The following is a 20253-nucleotide window of genomic DNA, read 5'->3' on the forward strand; positions in this document are numbered from 1 at the left end:
ATTACTTAACTCGGTTGTGTCATAATGACCTGCAATTCGGTGTCCAATTTTACAAAATGTAAATGTACCATGGTCCACCAATTTTTCTTGAAAACCTTGAACAGCACTGGAGCATGTCAAATATAACACGTTGTTAGAATATAGTAGAAATAAGTATAATATAATTAAATGGAATTGAATAGAATAGTTTTTTTTCTCATTTCCTATTCATACAGTTGGCATTTTCCTCCATAGATCAAAGCGGAATGAAATTCCAGTCAAATAGAGCTTCAATAAATAGGCCCCCCAAACAATTAATTATAACAATGAATTATTCCTACATTTGCATTTGAGTAGCCTATTTTCTCCTTGAGTAGCCTATCTGTATGTGTTATTCCACTTTCTGTCATTGGATGGCGACAAATGATAGCTTTGTAGGCCACAATGCATTGTCCTCCGGCTCCATTTTTGGAAATGGACTCGCCCATTAGCCTCCCCTTGTGTCAGTCACCATGGTGGCATACGGCAGAAAGCTGTGGCGGCGGACCCATCGTCACTTTTAAACCCATCATAATGCTTTTTTAAAGGTTGCCTTTGTGCATGTAGCCTATTCATTTATTATAAAAAATGGACAACCGGTTATTGCCAGGATAGATTAGTAGTTTACTATTTTATTTGAAGGCGGATACATGGAATTGTGGCAAAATCAAGAATGCTGAAGATACATGTATTTGCTTTTAGCGTCGGTTTAGATAAAGGAACAGTTTTTCCATAATACAACTGTATAGCGACAAATCTACTGGGATTTGGATTCAGGATTCTTCGAGCCGCACCTTAATAGCAATTGTTTTCGTTGGGACCGGTGGCAGCCTTTTGGTATCGGTTTGGGGACAGAAGAAACCCCGAGGCTCACATTGTGGCCTGGCCATTGTGGCCTTTAGACCACTGGAGTTCTCTTATTAGTGGTTAACAGACTCCGATTGTGGCTTGGTCTGTGAATATCCAGACCGCAAATATTTACAAATTGTCAACAAGATAAGCAATTTAATTATTTTAAACTTGTCTTCAAAACAATGGCGTCTTATGTCGATAACAGCTTTCGTCAAGCTGTGATGATGAATCCGGCAGAAAGAACGCAACAGGTCAGTATAATTATTTGATAAGCCTTAAAATACTAATCTCGAGATGATGTGAAACCACTCGGTTACTGTGACAGTGTTCTATCATTTCCCGCTGCCACTCCTTCGCTACATTGTTACATTATTTCAATGTGTTGCCATTCTGCTACAGTGTTACGTATCCTGGCTACATCCCGCTAACGCTCTATCAAGGGAGATAATCTCGAGCTACTTAACATAACAGGATTTGATAGTAACCCAGCCACTTAACGTTATGTCACGAATTTATTCAGACCTGGCACATCAAAGCAAATGTTTCCTGTTTTCCAAACGGCTATGTAAACATTCGTAGGCTACATTGTTTCACAAATAGTCAAATACCAATTTGCTAGATGTAAATTACGATTTTTAAGAAAAAACAAACCTTCAAATCAATTTTTTTTGGTCACATGGGCCGAATACAACAGGTGTAGACCTTATAGTGAAATGCTTACTTACACTAATGCTATAGGCGTAAACCAAGTCTAAACAACCCTTAAATGTGTCATTAGGCATATTGAGCTTGCATGGACATTTGATACAATAGTGTGTGTTGATTAATAGACCATTATCAATTCTGATGTACACTTTAGGCCTCTCCTATAAGTGATTTGAACATTCAGGATTCCTAATCTGTAGCCTCTTGTAGGCTATATCAGGTATTGGCCTGTATTGCCTTGATCATGACTCTCAGTTCCCATTACATTACACATAAGAGTCATTGGACAAAGGCGTTTCTGTACAGGGGAATTTTGTTAAGAGCCCCGACGCTCAGTCAGAACATAGTGTCAGAACATTAACAGGCATTGCTTGTGGTACGGTTTTGGAAGCATAAGGATCTTTCATATTAGCAAAAAAAAAAGGTTAAATTGATAGACACCTTTTTTTAATAGGGTTAGTGTTCCCACATGGTAAAATCTCCATGTCACAGCGCTTGTTTATGGAAAACAGATGGAAGACAAGCGGCAACCACCTGCGCTAATTGGCTATCTAGCATGCCCCGAACACCTGTGTGTAAGCGTAACTCAGGAAGTGTAGTTTCGTTGGGTAAGTGTAGTTTCGTTGGATGGCGGCACCCATAGCTGTATGAATCTGTGCAAAACTGCTACATTAAGTGTATCTTGAAAAAGTATGAAAAATGTATGCACTCACTAACTGTATGTCGCTCTGGATAAGAGCGTCTGCTAAATGACTAAAAATGTAAATGTATCTTTTATTTGAATGATTCTTTCTCGCTTATGAAAGATAGGGCCATATGTTTCGAAAGCCGTATTGCAAGCGATCATTATTAATGTTTCTAAACTTTAAAATACAGCGCCGGGATTGTAGTTCACATGAGCCAGTTGTGGGCGAAGCTAACGGCTGAAAACTGTAGGGAGAAGGCAGAATGCCACCTAGAGTTTACAAGGGCTATCTGTAGCCTAATAATGTACTGTTAAGGAGTGTTGGCGAGCCTACCATTACGTCTTAACATCCAAGGACCTTATAATGCATGTTATGTTGGAGGGAGACTGGCTCTGGGAGCCAAAACAGTCAAATACTCCATCTCAACATGAATCGATTTTTAATTGCGATATGCTTCTAGAAACATAAAACCCTTCACTTTGATATCACATCAAAAATAATTTCACATGCAAAATATACACTTACAGTACACTGTTTGAACCAGGTTTAACACCGTTGTAGCTGACCGTATTTTTCAGTTAAACACTTTTCCTTCCGTTACACACAGTTGTTCCCTAGCAAGATAGATAGCTAATTAGCACAGGTGGTTGCCTCGGTCTTCTGTCCGTCTTCCGGCTAAATCCATTTGAATTCAATCAATTTTTGACTGCAACCCTTTTGACTTGAACGAAACCTTCCATACATATTCCATTGTAGAAGTGCTCAGAAAGTGATGCCAAAACATTAGAGGTAAAGGTTGATCTATCAATTAGTTAGTGTTTTTACTGATATCAATTTGTTTATGAATGATTAAGTGATTAAAACTAAAATCAGTAACAGAATTTCCTAAAAAAAAAACTGAATTGTGTACAATCATGGGAAATCATAGTAGTCACAAACCACAGTTGGGTCACCTGCTACTGTCCTCCCATCCCTGTCCACTGGCAGACTGTCATGTTCAGCTGATAACACTGGACGTGCATGGACGTTGAAAAGTAGTTGACATTTGGTCAGTCCGCCCTGGCCTTGATTTCAACGTCCACAGATGTCCTTTTTTGGTCTGGTCCGGACCTGCCTTAATTTCAATGTCCACAGACATCTGGACCGGCCTTCATTTGGCCCAAACATAGACGTCTATGTTTGACAAGTTGGACAGCACAGTACAGTGAAGTAGGGCACACTAAAGAAAAGTAGAGGGTAGTTCAGTATAGTAGAGGAGTAGAGTTCAGTACAGTAAACATTAGAGGATGGGGAAAGGGGATACCTAGTCAGATGCACAACTGAATGCATTCAACCAAAATGTATTCCGCATTTAACCCAACCCCTCTGATTTAGAGAGGTATGGGGGGCTGCCTTAATCGACGTCCATGTCATTGGCGCATAGGGCACACTAAAGTTGAGTACACTATAATGTACTGTACTGAACGATACTCTACTTTACTGTATTGTACTGAAATCTACTGTACTGAACTATACTCTACTTGACTATACTAGTGTTGCACGGTATACCGATACTTTTTCTATACTAGAACATACCAAACATCTATACCAAAAACTTTATTAATTCACTTAATTGGTCTCTCTGTCACATCTCTCCATCAGCCAAAGATGATCTATTGTCTCAGCGAACACTGTGTGTGTGAATAGGGCTCCAACGGGCCGCACCCGTCTTGCCTCGTGATTGACATCATTACTGGTTAGAGACAGCGCACTTTTATAAAATAAGCTACTTCTATGCAAATATTGATCAGTACAATAAAAGTCCCAAATGGAAGGGAAACAGATTGTTTGTCATTTGTAGCCCCATGAAAGCAGCCAAAACAAGCTCCATCAATCAATGCACGCCCACAGTCCTATTGAATATGCGTTCACCTGTATTGTGAATAGGTCTGGGCTACATCTTGATTCACCCAGTTTATCATTAGATTTACCATTCAAATAAATGATTACCATTATGTTATGTAGTTAGATTGGTGATAACAAAGTCAAATTGATTGTATAATTTATTCATCAATGGCTGTCTCTGAAACATTTTGACGTAAAACATTTCAAATGTAATGCTATTGAACTCAAAACATGCCCAACGATTGAACAAAGCAGTAGCTGAGTTTGTCTGGATCAATTACCAATATTTATTTTGCTGTGGTATCATTTTGGTTTTGAGTATCACAATGTTACCCAGTATCGTGATACTAAACCTGGTATCGAAGTCAAAATTCTTGTATCATGAAAATACTCTTCTGTGCTGTACTGTACTTAAAAAAAAAAAAAAAGGTATTTGACCATTTAAAAAAAACAATATAACCACACGTGGATACAGTACAATGCCATTAAAATCATCGAGGATGACACAAAAAAGTTACACGTATTTCCATCGTTGTCCTCATGAAAATACATAAAAACAAAATATACACAAGATTGTACTCTACTGAGCTGTTATCAAACTTTGCATCTGCACAGTTCTTCCAGTAATTGTGTTTTCATAATGTCCTTGTGCATAGAGTTGTATGGTTCGTTAAACTTTGAAATCAATGGATTTTGTTTGGCATACATTTATAAGTGAAAAATCTGTATCTGCACAATTGCACTACCGTGGAATTGCCCCCATGCAATTGTTTATTGCAATATTTTCGCTTCTTATTCCCAGCACATTTCAACCATTAGGCAATGGGCCCTGCGGTTTGATGGCAGCAAGAGATACGCACAACAATAGCCTAGAGAATCGATAGTCCAACAATTAAAATAGTGGGTGAGCTGATGGTGACACAGCCACATGTTGATGTATCTGTCTATCTGACATTGAGGAAACAATTAAACGGCTGTCAAGTGTTATCATTGATAACTCGTTAACCGTGTGCTAGTATGCCAACACATTTCATGCATGTTTCATTAAACCTCATAGTGGTGGTGCATACCATTATGACATGAGTAAAGAAGTGTTTGAAAAATGTGGACTGACCACAGTCACCACACAAGTTCTCCTTGAAATATGTCCAGAATGTTTTGAATTATAACTTGACAGGCCCCCCTTGCACTTTAGTTTTGGAATTGTAACTTGTTAATCATTCAAATGTTCAGCTAGTAGTGTCCCCCATTAGCAACTGACAGTATTTGTCCTATTGGAGATGGCATGGCTTCTTGGGATTAACACCGGGTTCGGACTGGTGTGGATTTGGCCATCTTAAAGCCCTAATCGTGACCTGGCGTGCATGGTGGTAGCCTACTGAGACAGTGTGATTTTCCATGGCACTGTTGCCTTCGCTTGCCTAGGTTGCTGTTCAGTACTTTGTGGCGAATGTATTACACAAACCACCATATACACACACAGTATGATTGTTTGATAATGCGTTATGTTGATTGGGCACCTACAATATTTTTATTGGGGAAATGGAGAGGAAAGATTAAAGCTATAATTAGAAACGCACAGGCTACTTTTTCGCCTAAGATGCAGGAGCCATCCAAGAAGGGACAATGAGTCAAAGGCTTGTCTGCTCCTTGTAATTGTTTAGGCAGGGGCAAAGCCCATGAACACAGTCAGCAAGACCTCTGGCTAACAGTGAATCATATAGCTCAAACGTCAGAGCTCAGACAGTGTCCTTGTGTGCTGGATTTAGCAAGGGATTAGCATAGTAGTCAACCAGTGGCTAGGAATATCCAAGTGAAAAGGCAGTGAGGAGAAGAAGGTGGAGACAGGAGCCCGGGAGGCCCAGAGAGAGGGTGGAAGCTTGTTTCTCTCTCTAGTGAACAGCATCCTGCCCGGTGTGCGAGTGGAGAAGCAGGCCGGCAGGAAGGACTGGCTGATGGCAAAAGAAAGGAGAGGACATTTTTTAAGTGACTGTTTTTATGCTGCTTGTTTGTGTGTGGTTTATGGTTTGTGACTGCCGTCCTATTTTGAGCACCCAGTCAGAACAGAAGCATGTGAGACGGGCTTTGATTGAGAAATAAAACGGATTGCGAATCACTTTTGTCTCATGCTTTTGTTAGCTTAGCAGTTCGCTTCTGGGTAAATCCATTTGAATTCAATCACATTTTGACAGCATCCCTTTTTATTTAAACAAAACTTTCCATGCATGTTTGCCCATGGAAGAAGTGCCAAAACATTCTGGAGATAAAGGTACTCAAGGTTGAGCTGTTTGGCATACCCCACCATACCATGAGACATCACTGGAAAAGATCAACGGTTAAGTTTGGTATCATTTAAAAGCTTATAGAGATGTCAAACAATTTGAGTATATATATATATTTTTAAACCTTTATCTAAAAACGTTTTTTTCTTTTTTCTTTCCCATATGCCATATGTTGTAGCTTAGTCCCTATTTCACATCACCTGAGTATTTTGTGTTGTGCCCACCATCGGTTGAGACAACATTCTCTTGAATACAGGGTGGGTGTTATTTCAATCTTAGAAATATAATTCACGGGCCTCCCAAGTAGCGCAGCGGTCGGGAGGCGTCACTACAGTCCCGGGTTCGATCCCAGGCTGTGTCGCAGCCGGCCGCGACCAGGAGAACCATGTGGCGGCGCACAATCGGCCCACCGTCGTCCGGGTTAGGCCGGGGTAGGCCATCATTGTAAATAAGAATTTGTTCTTAACTGACTTGCCTAGTTAAATAAAGGTAAAAAAATAAATAATAATAATAATTCAACTCAACATTATCTGATGTGTGGACCTCCAACCATCTTCGTGGGATCATTTTGAAAGTAGAAATGTAAATGTTATTCCCATTTTAGTACATGTATCATCACTTCTACAATGTGAGACCATGGGACTATAAGGTTCTATTGGACATGTTTGTAAAAAATTAGTTAATAATTTATATACAGTACCAGTCAGAAGTTTGGACACCTACTCATTCCAGGGTTTGTCTTTATTTTTACTATTTTCTACATTGTAAAATAATAGTGAAGACATCAAAACTATAAAATAACACACAGAATCATGTAGTAACCAAAAAAGTGTTAAACAAAAATATTTATATTTGAGATTCTTCAAAGTAGCCACCCTTTGCCTTGATGACAGCTTTGCACACTCTTGGCATTCTCTCAACCAGCTTCATGAGGTAGTCATCTGGAATGCATTTCAATTAACAGAAGATTAACAGAAGATAGCCCTATTTGGTAAAAGACCAAGTCCATATTATGGCAAGAACAACTCAAATAAGCAAAGAGAAAAGACAGTACATCATTACATTAAGACATGAAGGTCAGACAATCCGGAAAATGTCAACAACTTTGAAAGGTTCTTGTAGTGCAGTCGCAAAAACCATAAAGCGCTATGATGAAACTGGCTCTCATGACGACCGCCATTAGAGTTACCAGCCTCAAGTAACAGACACATCTCAACATCAACTGTTCAGAGGAGACTGTGTGAATCAGGTCTTCATGGTGAAATTGCTGCAAAGAAACCACTACTAAAGGACACCAATAAGAAGAAGACACTTGCTTGGGCCAAGATACACGAGCAATGGACATTAGACCGGTGGAAATATGTCCTTTGGTCTGATGAGTCCAAATGTGAGATTTTTGGTTCCAACCGCTGTGTCTTTGTGAGACACAGAGTAGGTGAACAGATGATCTCCGCATGTGTGGTTCCCACCGTGAAGCATGGAGGAGGTGTGATGGTGTGGGGGTGCTTTGCTGGTGACACTGTTATTGATTTATTTAGAATTCAAGGCACACTTAACCAGCATGGCTGCCACAGCATTCTGCAGCGAAACGCCATCCAATCTGGTTTGGGTTTAGTGGGACTATCATTTGTTTTTCAACAGGACAATGACGCAACACACCTCCAGGCTGTGTAAGGGCTATTTGACCAAGAAGGAGAGTGATTGAGTGCTGCATCAGATGACCAGGCCTCCACAATCACCCGACCTCAACCCAATTGAGATGGTTTGGGATGAGTTTGACCGCAGATTGAAGGAAAAACAGCCAACAAGTGCTCAGCACATGTGGGAACTCCTTCAAGACTGCTGGAAAAGCATTCCAGGTGATGCTGGTAGAGATAATGCCAAGAGTGTGCAAAGCTGTCATAAAGGCAAAGGGTGGCTATTTGAAGAATCTAAAATATATTTTGATTTGTTTAACACTTTCTTTGGTTACTACATGATTCCATATGTGTTATTTCATAGTTTTGATGTCTTCACTATTATTCTACAATATAAAAAAATTGTAAACATAAAGAAAAACCCTTGAATGAGTAGGTGTGTCCAAACTCTTGACTGGCAGTGTATATAATAGATCTTTAAATGGTTCTTCATATGTATGTCTATTTAGTTAGATTTCTGAAATGTTAAGTAAAAAAAGAAGAAAAACTAGAAAGTTCTCTGCATAAACCCATTTGAACTTGGCGCTATAAGGTTTTATCTGCAATCCAATCGCAAGCCTGAACAAATACAGACGGACCAATCAGAACACATGTCTTTGCCATCTCCCTCTATAAGTATGGTGTAGGCTAGTCTAGCCATAAAAAAACAACAACTGTCAGAAATCTTAAAGTAAATGATGTTGTCACATCGTTGTTCAGAGATAACAGTTATTTTTCTGATCATAATACATTTCTTAATCTATACTGAACAAAAATATGAATGCAACATGCAACAATTTAATCGATATTACTGAGCCCACGTACTGGGGAGCCAGGCCCACCCACTGGGGAGCCAAGCCCAGCCAATCAAAATGAGTTTTTCCCCACAAAAGGGCTTTATTACAGACAGAAATACTCCTCAGTTTCATCAGCTGTCCAGGTGGCTGGTCTCCGATGATCCTGCAGGTGACGATGCTGGATGTGGAGGTCCGGGGTTGGTGTGGTTACGCGTGGTCTGCGGTTATGAGGCCGGTTGTACGTACTTCCAAATTCTCTAAAATGACATTGGAGGCGGTTTATGGTAGAGAAATTAACATTCAATTTTCTGGCAACAGCTCTGGTGGACATTCCTGCAGTCAGCATGCCAGTTGCACGTTGCCTCAACTTGAGACGTCTGTGGCATTGTGTTGTGTGACAAAACTGCACATTTTAGAGTGGCCTTTTTTTGTCCCCACCACAAGGTGCACCTGTGTAATGATCATGCTGTTTAATCAGCTTCTTGATATGCCACACCTGTCAGGTGTATGGATTATCTTGGCAAAGGAGAAATGCTCACTAACAGGGATGTAAACAAATTTGTGCACAACATTTGAGAGAAATTAGCTATTTGTGCATTTGACACTTTGCGTTTATATTTTTGTTCAGTATATTTGATTTGTTCTGACTCTATCTTGGTAAAATAGTGTTATTCTATCATTTATGTATTCCCATAGCTATACTTTTCCTAAACTGATTCAGAAGAGTCATGGCTGAACCCAGATTGACATTTCAGAGCCAAAAGGTTCTATCTTGCGATTGCACCCCCCTAAAAAAAACGATTTACATATGATTTTGAAACAATGCGCTTTAGGTGGAAGAAGTAGATTAATGTGTTATGAAATAAGAATTCACTACAAAAGTTAATAAAAACAGACTTTGCTATTGCGCACCACTGCATAGAAGCCAACCATGGCTCACTTTCCTCCCTGCGCTTTGTAGTCATAGAAGACGTCCAAATTTCACCCAAGAGGTGGTGACATCATTCGTAAACTAAAATGAAGAGAGGCATTCTGGCAGTACTCCTTAGACAGTGGATCCTAAGGGGCTAAACGATTATGTTTTCACTGTCCTCATTTCTATTATGTTGTTGCCTGGATTTTTTGGGTCTCTGTGTCTCCGGATTCACAGACACCCAAATATCATCTGTATATTTTGACATGGCCTATTGATTAACGAGACACACTATTTATTATTATTATTTTGTGCTATAATTTGCCATTTACCTTGAAACATAATTATTATGTTCTTACATTGTTGTCTCAATGGGCCACTACGCTATAAATAGGAGCTAAGTGCAATGGTCAGGTCACTCTGAGGAAGACGTCAGCTTGACGTTGAAACATCAGTCACCTAGGTGTTCGCATCCTGTACAATTGATTTATTTTAGCTCACTTTAATCCATCTCAGCTTTTTTTTGTTGAGCGCTCCAACTCCTTTCTAACTCAAATTAGTATTTTTGGAAGTTTTTCTTGGTAAGCCCTTCTCATGATTTTTGTCATTGTTGTTGAACACCCCTCCTTTCTTTGTTTACTGAAGCGTGAAGGCCCACCTGAACTCTCACTACAAAACAGTTCTGAGATCTGGGATGTGAAAACTTTTATGCTCAATATCTCCGAACTATGCTTTGTGCAGATAGAACCTTAAAGACCCAATGTCACTAATGGGCAAGCAGGAACCTTGTAGTTTGCCCATAGAACATATAGCATTGACTATTTGCTAATAGGATAAATGCTTCAAACACCCAGTCCATGAACACAAAAGCAACTTTTCTTGGTCTCCTTGCTCCGCTAACCCTGTGGAATTTAAGTGATGTCACATGTTATTCTTATATTGAAAGTGGTGGCCGAGCTCTGGCTAAAGTGGTTACACACATCACGGTTACATTTACGTATTCATCACATTTTAAATACAAAGGCAACATATTTCAAGGGAAAAAGGTGAAGAAAAGCACAAAATGCACCAATGAACGATGCCCACGCTAGCTCAGAGCACAACATTTAGGCTAAGGCAGTCCCACAATGACTAATGTATTTTAGCTCATAATGACAAATGAAATGCTTACTTATGAGCCCTTAACCAACAATAAATAGTTTTTAAAAAGTAAGTTAGAAATGTTCTAAATAAAGGGAAATTGTAACACAATAAAATAACAATAACGAGGCTATATACAAGGTGAACCGGTACCGAGTCAATGTGCAGGGGTACAGGTTAGTCGAGGTAATTGAGGTAATATGTACATGTAGGTAGGGGTAAAGTGACTATGCATAGATAATAAACAGAGAGTAGTAGCAGCGTATGTGACGAGTGTGAAGGAATGTGTGTGTGTGTTGGCGTGTCAGCGTAGTATGTGTGATGGCGTGGTTAGAGTCCTGTGAGTGTGCATCGAGCCTGTGCAAGAGAGTCAATGAAAAAAATTGTAATAAAATAAGGGGGTCAATGCAAATAGTCCGGGTAGCCATTTGACTAACTGTTCAGCAGTCATGGCTTGGTGGTAGAAGCTGTTAAGGAGCCTTTTTGTCCCAGACTTGGCGCTCCGGTACCGCTTGCCGTGCGGTAGCAGAGAGAACAGTCTATGACTTGGGTGGCTGGAGTCTTTGACAAGTTTTAGGGCCTTCCTCTGATACCGCCTGGTACAGAGGTCCTGGATGGCAGGAAGCTTGGTCCCATTGATTGACTGGGCCGTACGCACTACCCTCTGTAGCGCCTTGCAGTCAGATGCCGAGCAGTTGCCATACCAAGTGGTGATGCAACCAGTCAGGATGCTCTTGATGGTGCAGATGTAGTTTTGAGGATCTGAGGCCCCATGCCAAATCTTTTCAACCTCCTGAGGGGGAATAGGCGTTGTCATGCCCGTCACGATTGTGTTGGTGTGTTTGGACTGTGATAGGTCCTTAGTGATGTGGACACCAAGCAACTTGAAGCTCTCAACCCGCTCCACTAAAGCCCCGTCACTGTGAATGGGGGTGTGCTCTGCCCTCCTTTCCTGTAGTCCACATTGAGCTCCTTTGTCTTGCTGATGTTGAGGGAGAGGTTGTTGTACTGGCATCACACTGCCAGGTCTCTGACCTGTTCTCTGTAGGCTGTCTCATCGTCGTCGGTGATCAGGCCTACCACCGTTGTATCGTTGACAAACTTAATGATGGTGTTGGAGTCGTGCTTGGTCACGCAGTCGTGGGTGAACAGAGATTACAGAAGGGGACTAAGCACACACCAATGAGGGGCCCCCGTGTTGAGGGTCAGCGTGGAGGATATGTTGTTGCCTACACTCACCACCTGGGGGAGGCCTGTCAGGAAGTCCAGGATCCAGTTGCAGAGGGAGGTGTTCAGTCCCAGGGTCCTTAGCTTAGTAATGAGCTTGGACGGCACTATGGTGTTGAATGCTGAGCTGTAGTCAATGAACAGCATTGCCACGTAGGTGTTCATTTTGTCCAGGTGGGAAAGGGCAGAGTGGAGTGCAATAGAGATTGCGCCATCTGTGGACCTGTTCGGGCGGTATGCGAATTGGAGTGGGTCCAGGGTTTCTGGGATGATGGTGCTCATTCACCCCCCCCTCATCTCCCATGAGCATTTAGCTCATCTGGTAGGCTCTCGTCACTGGGAGCTCGCGGCTGGGTTTCCCATTGTAATCCGTGATAGTTTGCAAGCCCTGCCACATCCGACGAACGTCAGAGCTGGTGTAGTAGGATTCGATCTTAGTCCTGTATTGATGCTTTGCCTGTTTGATGGTTCGTTGGAGGGCGTAGTGGAATTTCTTATAAGCGTTCAGATTAGTATCCCGCTCCTTGAAAGCGGCAGCTCTAGCTTTTAGCTCAGTGCGGATGTTGCATGTAATCCATGGCTTCTGGTTGGAATATGTACGTACGGTCACTGTGGGGACGACCTCGTCGATGCACAGATGAATGAAACCGGTGTCTGATGTGGTATACTCCTCAATGCCATCGGATGAATCCCGGAACATATTCCAGTCTGTGCTAGCGAAACAGTCCTGTAGCATAGCATCTGCTTCATCGGACCACTTCCATATTGAGCGCGTCACTAGTAGTGTACTTCCTGTTTTTGAGTTTTTGCTTGTAAGCAGGAATCAGGAGGATAGAGTTATGGTCAGATTTGCCAAATGGAGTGCAAGCGAGAGCTTTGTATGTGTGTCTGTGTATGGAGTAAAGGTGATGTAAGAGATTTTTTCCCCTCAAGTTGCACAAGTTTCAGTTTTCCTGCATTAAAGTCCCCGGCCACTAGGAACACCGCCTCTGGATTAACATTTTCTTGTTTTCTTATGGCCTTGTACAGCTTGTTGAGTGCGGTCTTAGTGCCAGCAGTGGTTTGTGGTGGTAAATAGACCGCTACAAAGAATATAGATGAAAACTCTCTTGGTAAATAGTGTGGTCTACAGCTTATCGTGAGGTACTCTAGCTGAGGTGAGCAAAACCTCAGAACTTCCTTAATATTAGACATCGCGCACCAGCTGTTGTTGACAGAGAACCCCCCCGATCTTACCGGAGGCTGCTGTTCTGTCGTGAGATGCACAGAAAACCCAACTAACTGTATATTATCCATGTCCTTGGTGAAACATAGGATATTACCGTTTTTTTATGTCCCGTTGATAGGATAGTCTCGATCGGAGCTCATCCAGTTTATTCTCCAGTGGTTGCAGGTTTACATTTAAGTCATTTAGCAGACGCTCTTATCCAGAGCGACTTACAGTTAGTGAGTGCATACATAATTTTTTATACTGGCCCCCCGTGGGAATCAAACCCACAACCCTGGCGTTGCAAACGCCATGCTCTACTGAGCTACATCCCTGCCGGCCATTCCCTCCCCTACCCTGGACGACGCTGGGCCAATTGTGCGCCGCCCCATGGGTCTCCCGGTCGCGGCCGGCTACGACAGAGCCTGGATTCGAACCAGGATCTCTAGTGGCACAGCTAGCACTGCGATGCAGTGCCTTAGACCACTGCGCCACTCGTTTGCCAGTAGAAAGGTGGATTATCCCCTCGCTGACGCAGTCTCGGCAGGCATCCGGCTCGTCGACCTCTGTAATGGCGTCTCCTCTTCATACGTGTGATGGGGATTTGGGCCTGGTCCAGGAAGAGCAGTATATCCTTCGCGTCCGATTCATTAAAGGTAAAATCCTTGTCCAGTTCGAGGTGAGAAATCGCTGTTCTGATGTCCAGAAGCTCTTTTCGGTCATTGGAAGCGATGGAGGAAACATTACATACAAAGAAAGTTTAAAACGGCGCAGAACCCCTCTCAAAATAGCACAGGTGGTCAAGAGCCTGTAAAACGGCGGCCATCCCCTCCAGCGCCATTCTCTTCAAATGATGTGAAATCCGTGACCTAGTGGGCAGCCATTCGTTTTCTGTAACAGACAGTAGCAATAGAGGACAGGCAAATAATACGGCTGAATTCCTCATTTTGCCTGGTTTGAATTGTGGTCTACATTTGAGTTCCAGGTACTAGAGTATCTCACTGGAATACCAGGACGTTGTGTGCAAGGGTGCTCGTGTTTGACTGTTAGTAAACAAATCTAATAATGAGAAGGCCAATGAGGTAGGCCTATCCTCTATATTCAAATCCACCACAGAGACTGGTCACAAGCTTTGCAATTTGGCACACAATTTGACCACACTGGACTGCTAGAAACAAATCTGAAGTGCCACTCTCTTGCTACCTTGTCTGTACCGCTCTGATTACAGGCTACTGTATAGTTCCATCTCTGCATTACAATCTGTTGGAAGTTAATTGTTTCTACTCTGTTCTTAACAAAGGTAAGATCAGAATCCATTTGTCTCATTTTAAGGCAGTAATATCCAATATGGTTAATTATGAAATATCTGGGATACCTATACAGTGGACTAAATAATAGGCTAAATCTAAAGAATACATAGGCCTATCACTTGCTAATACCACTTGCTCTCTGTGTTTCATAGATATCTTTCAGATACAGTACTGTTATTGGAGAAGGAAAGGTGCAAATCAAGCATGAATATTCAACATAACCTTCATTCAATGGACTGGATGCTAACCAATAAGCAGTTAGCATCCAGTGCGCCCTCTGTACTTTCTTTCATCTTCTGGTCTAATGCTCGTGTGTGGAGGGCACACTCCGGGTAATGCCCCTCCACACAGTAGCTTTGAAGTCTGCCTGCTCCCATCTATCACATTGCAAAACATGTTTCTGTGATCTGCTTCCATAGATTGTACACTTTGGTCTGCAGCCATACTTACTCAGGGCAGTACAAAGACAAGACTTAGCCCCTGTTTCTTTGTATGTGTACTCACTCCTCTTGGAGTGAAAACACAATTTTCCTTGCGCTGCATGATTCCCATATCTGTCAGTGCTTGAAATATAGATGGATCGCAATTTCTTTGACAGTCATGCATTTGTCAGGCATGACTCACCGTCATTGTCTCATGGCAAAGGCATGTGTCAGATCCTTATGCTCGCGTGCCTCATGAGATATTTTTAAACGCAAAGAAAACATCAGACATGAGTCAAGGCCCCACAGTGTAAGTTCCATTGTCCTTCACTGCAGAATGCAAGAGATCAACATATCACTGAACACTACACGCTTTACATAACTTCCATTGACCTTGGCATTGCGCAAAGGGTGGAGAGAGAATAAACCCATCCACTTGCCCAGACACGCAATATTTACATTTTTGCTATTGTATTACTTGGCTCACGCTGTGCTTGAAATTGAATCTAATGCAGAACGTTATAGCGTTAGAAGAAATCAAGCACCAGAATGGCTTATGATTGAAAATTGCCTTTTGGCCTCGATCCCTACTGCACAGGGTAATCCTTCCTGTTTGTGAACTGGCCAGACATGAAGTGGATAGAACAGTGAGCTGATTAGTTGCCTGATTAGAAGTCTGTAAATCCAAAGGGGCTATAGTCCTCTATAGAGCTAATGCTTGTTTACAAAGTTTTCCATATTAGTGTCAAGGGTCATTGTCTGGGCACAGATGAAATTGTATTGTACTGGCCAGTTTTTGTCTCGACTTTTGGCCAACCTGGGTCACCCTATCCATTTGCCACTTTCCAGTTGTTGGACTACCAGCAGAAACCTTTGCCAGATGTCCACTCCTAACATATTGGCTCAAGGAGGCTCATTATTTAGATGAACTACCCTAGCACTGGTGACTGGATACATGTTGCGCCTTTTTAGTGTCTTTGAATGATCAATGTCTAAACAAACACTAAGCCAAAATGCATGCTCATCCTTCATCCCTCAGCCTACTTGCCTGAACATTTAAATTTGTCTTCTGTCTTTATACGAAACTAGAGCATTGATTGGGATAGTTCCACTATCTCTTCTGCGCAGATAAAATCAAAGCAGACTATATTTTACTTCCTGCTGACATTATGATAAAGACATCCGATCTGTCTTGTGAGTGACAGTCACAAATCTTCAATATGCTTTTGACCTATGCTCTCCCTCGCAAGTAACAGTGGAAAGACCGATCTAGCCTACTAGGGAGTGAAACTGTATTGCCCTCCCTCCATCTCTCAACCGGCCTATGGCATTCAGCCAAAGTGTAAACTAGCCTCCCTATTATGCGATGATGATAAGCTCATCTCTGTACAGCATTAGAGTTGTGACCTATATGGTGATCATCACATTTCTGTAGGTTTGTTCTAGTCGAGCTCCTGAAATGTGAGTTGATTTGCTAGACCATCTGGTGGATTAAGCGTTTCTCTCAAAAGTGGAGATGTTAACCGCACAGCATGCTATCATGGTCATCTAATTATCCCCAACTTGAAATGGACACAATCACTACTCATTCATCTACCTTCATAGCCAATGCGTGGTGTGGATTCTGTTGCAAGATGGCTACAGTGCATCACCCAGGGGGTTGCTAGACATCAATGTTGTATGGTGGGGGAGTTTCTCTTCCCAGACAATGTAAAGGGCTTTGAGACCTAGTCTAAATTAATTAAGTTGGCTTGTCATACCATATGCTAAGTGTTGTATCCACTGTGCTGTGGAGGGTATGACTGCTTGACATGTGAACAGAAAAAGCTGATTCACATCCGTTTCTTTACGAACTAAGCACAAGCATGAACAGCTGCCTTTTGTTAATGGATGCCATTGTCAAAAGAAAAACTGCAGGAAAAAACTAAAAGGAGGTTTTGACATTTTATTAAAGTAGACAACTGGACAATAAAATAATGGGGCTGGGCATTTCCATCGAAAAGGAGCCATGAGCGCCAACGTGAAGTTCAAAGGAGCATATCAAATTGGGAAATTAAGGCATAGATTAATTTTTCTACCATTTCTGTAAAGACAAATTAGGCATAAGGAAAGGCTTTGATTTCTGAATAAACCGATGGAAATGGGATCTTAAACATCTGCCAGAAAAAGTCTTAAGGTATCAGAAATTCATCAATGCACAACATTGTTGACGTAAAGACGCCTGCCAACTAATATCAACACTTATATTTAGTTTTGGAGAAATTGTTGACCTTCTGTACGTTTAAAAAATATTGCCTTGTGCCTTGTAATTCCGTTAGCAAAAACCCACATACTGTATCTTTGAGATTTTCTAATGTCTACATTATAAGGAGGGAGGATTATGAAAGTTCACAGAAGTAACAAGTAAAGGTAGACCTACCAATTAGTTAGTGTTTTTACTGATATCAATTTTCTTTCAGTTATTAAGTGATTAAAACTCGTAATTCCGTTGCCAAATTGGTAACTGAATTACCAAAAAATCTGCAACTGAATTGTCTACAATAGGAAATCATAATAGTCACAAACCACAGTTGGGTCACCTGCTACTGTCCTCCCTTCCACTGGCATACTATTATGTTCAGCTAGTAACGGTTTCTTTGTCTTTCTGTTGTCTAGTCAAACCAAGAGCATTAAAACAGTCTGAGTCTGCACAACTGCTCCCTCTCTCTCTCTACGCCTCACTCACTCACTCACTCACTCACTCACTCACTCACTCACTCACTCACTCACTCACTCACTCACTCACTCACTCACTCACTCACTCACTCTCCCGTTATTGTCACCTCCCCAGCTCTCACTGACACATACCCATGAACCCCCTTTCTTTCTATTCACTGTAACCAGCATTCTCACCCACTGAGCACCGGACGTCCATGGACATTGAAAGTAGTTAATTTGGTCAGTCCACCCTGGCCTTGATGTTAACGCCCTCATAGACTGTCTTACACGTTTAGATAGCACATTACAGTGAGTAGAGTACAGTACAGGGCAACACTTTTATTTGGATTGTTCATCTGTAACATTTCAACTATCTACTAACCCTAACCTTAGAAAGCAGTTGCTTATCAACAGATAGTTTGTTGATAGTATGACCATCTGTAGAGCATCTACAGATGGAAAATCAAGACTATCCAAATAGTGTGACCCAGTACAGTGAGTAGAGCACAGTAGAGTATACTCCTGAGTGGCGCAGTGGTCTAAGGCACTGCATCGCAGTGCTAACTGTGCCACTAGAGATCCTGGTTCGAATCCAGGCTCTGTCGCAGCCGGCCGCGACCGGGAGACTCATGGGCGGCGCACAATTCGTCCAGGGTAGGGGAGGGAATGGCCGGCAGGGATGTAGCTCAGTTGATAGAGCATGGCGTTTGCAACGCCAGGGTTGTGGGTTCGATTCCCACGGGGGGCCAGTATAAAAAATAATAATAAATGTATTCACTAACTGTAAGTCGCTCTGGATAAGAGCGTCTGCTAAATGACGTAAAATGTAAATGTAAAAATGTAGAGTAGTCTAATCCAAAACAGTACAGAAAAGTAAAGTACAGTATAATGTACTGTATTGTACTACACTGTACTCTGCTGTGCTGCGCAGTGATGCCCAATCTTGTGAAACATGAGGTGAATGACATTCATATCCATAATTATGCATTTCTGTGTAGTACAGATCAGGGACCCATGATGTCATTCCGTTACTGTAATGCCGTTACCGGGTGTAAATCCACTTCACTTAATGGCATTCAATAACCAAAATAGATTTTTCCAAACTAAAGGTGCCATGTCATAGCTGACACCCCATTATTTCTGCAGACATATTTGAACCTTAATTCTGAGCAGATGTTTAAGAGTTTTTGGAAAACGTGGTATCATAAAAACCTGAGGGAGATTTTACTGTAATTCTTACATCTGTACAGTTCTTCGACTAAATTTGTTTTAGTAAATTTTACAAATAGTTAAGTAAGCCTTACAATATATAGAGTTGTATGGTTTGTTAAACTTTGAAATCATTGGTTTTTGTTTGGCATACATTAAAAAAATTAAAAAACTGAGTCAAAGCGTAATTCCGTTACTTTGGAATTGCCCGCCTACATCAGTTGTTGTTGTTAAAGTTATGCATGCTCCTTAGCGAAATGTAAAACGATGAAGTCCACTTTTGAGTAATCAGCCTGCAACATTTGTTTTCAAATTGCCTACCCTTGTCATTTAGGCTCCAATTGCAGTACTAAAACGGTAACTAAGCCCAGCATTGTTATATTTAATCAGCAATGAGAAATCCTCAGTTGTTCCTATGGTTTCTTGTGCACTGCACAGCGGATTGGAATCAAGGTGTAGGGTATCCCTCTATTTGAAACCCTATCTGTGTAATAGGTCCCTGAGGCATTGTCTGACCTGTGGCTGGTCACGTTTCCAAGACCCTGTCCCTCTTCTTCACATCGGAGAAAATATCCTGAACCTCCGCTGCCCCGGTCAACTGTAAGCGCTGTTATTGTGAAGTGGAAATGTCTAGGAGCGTTCTCTGTAGTGATGAATCACGCTTCACCATCAGGCAGCCCAACGGACGAATCGGGATTTGGCAGATGCAAGGAGAACGCTACCTGCCCGAATGCATGTGCCAACTGTAAAGTTTGGGGAATGAGGAATAATGGTCTGGGGCTTTTTTTGATGGTTCGGGCATGGCTGCTTAGTTCCAGTGAAGGGAAATCTTAACGCTACAGCATACAATGACATTCTCTACTATTCTGTGTTTCCAACTTTGTGTCTACCGTTTGGGTAAGGCCCTTTCCTGTTTCAGCATGACAATGCCCCCGTGCACAAAGCGAGGTCAATACTGAAATGGTTTGTCGAGATCAGTGTGGAAGAACTTGACTGGCCTGCACAACCCTGACCTCAACCCCATCGAACACCATTGGGATGAATTGGAACACCGACTGCGAGCCAGGCCTAATCGCCCAACATCAGTGCCCAACCTCACTAATGCTCTTGTGGCTGAATGGAAGCAAGTCCCTGCAGCAATGTTCCAACATCTAGTGGAAAGCCTTCCCAGAAGAGTGGAGGCTGTTATAGCAACAAAGGGGGGACCAACTCCATATTAATGCCCATG

The 20253-nt window shown here is 41.9% G+C and overlaps 1 protein-coding gene across 13 annotated transcripts in view; it reads left to right on the forward strand.

Annotated features, from left to right (window-relative positions):
- Window positions 1-504: 504 nt before the first annotated feature.
- The window catches only part of LOC121535521 (rap guanine nucleotide exchange factor 2), a 136732-nt gene continuing 116983 nt past the window's right edge, over window positions 505-20253 (forward strand). For all 13 annotated transcript variants that reach the window (XM_041842663.2, XM_041842735.2, XM_041842743.2 and 10 more), the window contains exon 1: window positions 505-1121. In XM_041842663.2, coding sequence (XP_041698597.1) covers window positions 1053-1121 — 69 coding nt within the window. In that variant the 5' untranslated portion in view covers window positions 505-1052. The remainder of the gene's footprint in view (window positions 1122-20253) is intronic.

The sequence above is a fragment of the Coregonus clupeaformis genome, chromosome 2 (genome assembly GCF_020615455.1).
Source record: "Coregonus clupeaformis isolate EN_2021a chromosome 2, ASM2061545v1, whole genome shotgun sequence".
NCBI classification, from domain to species: Eukaryota; Metazoa; Chordata; class Actinopteri; order Salmoniformes; family Salmonidae; genus Coregonus; species Coregonus clupeaformis.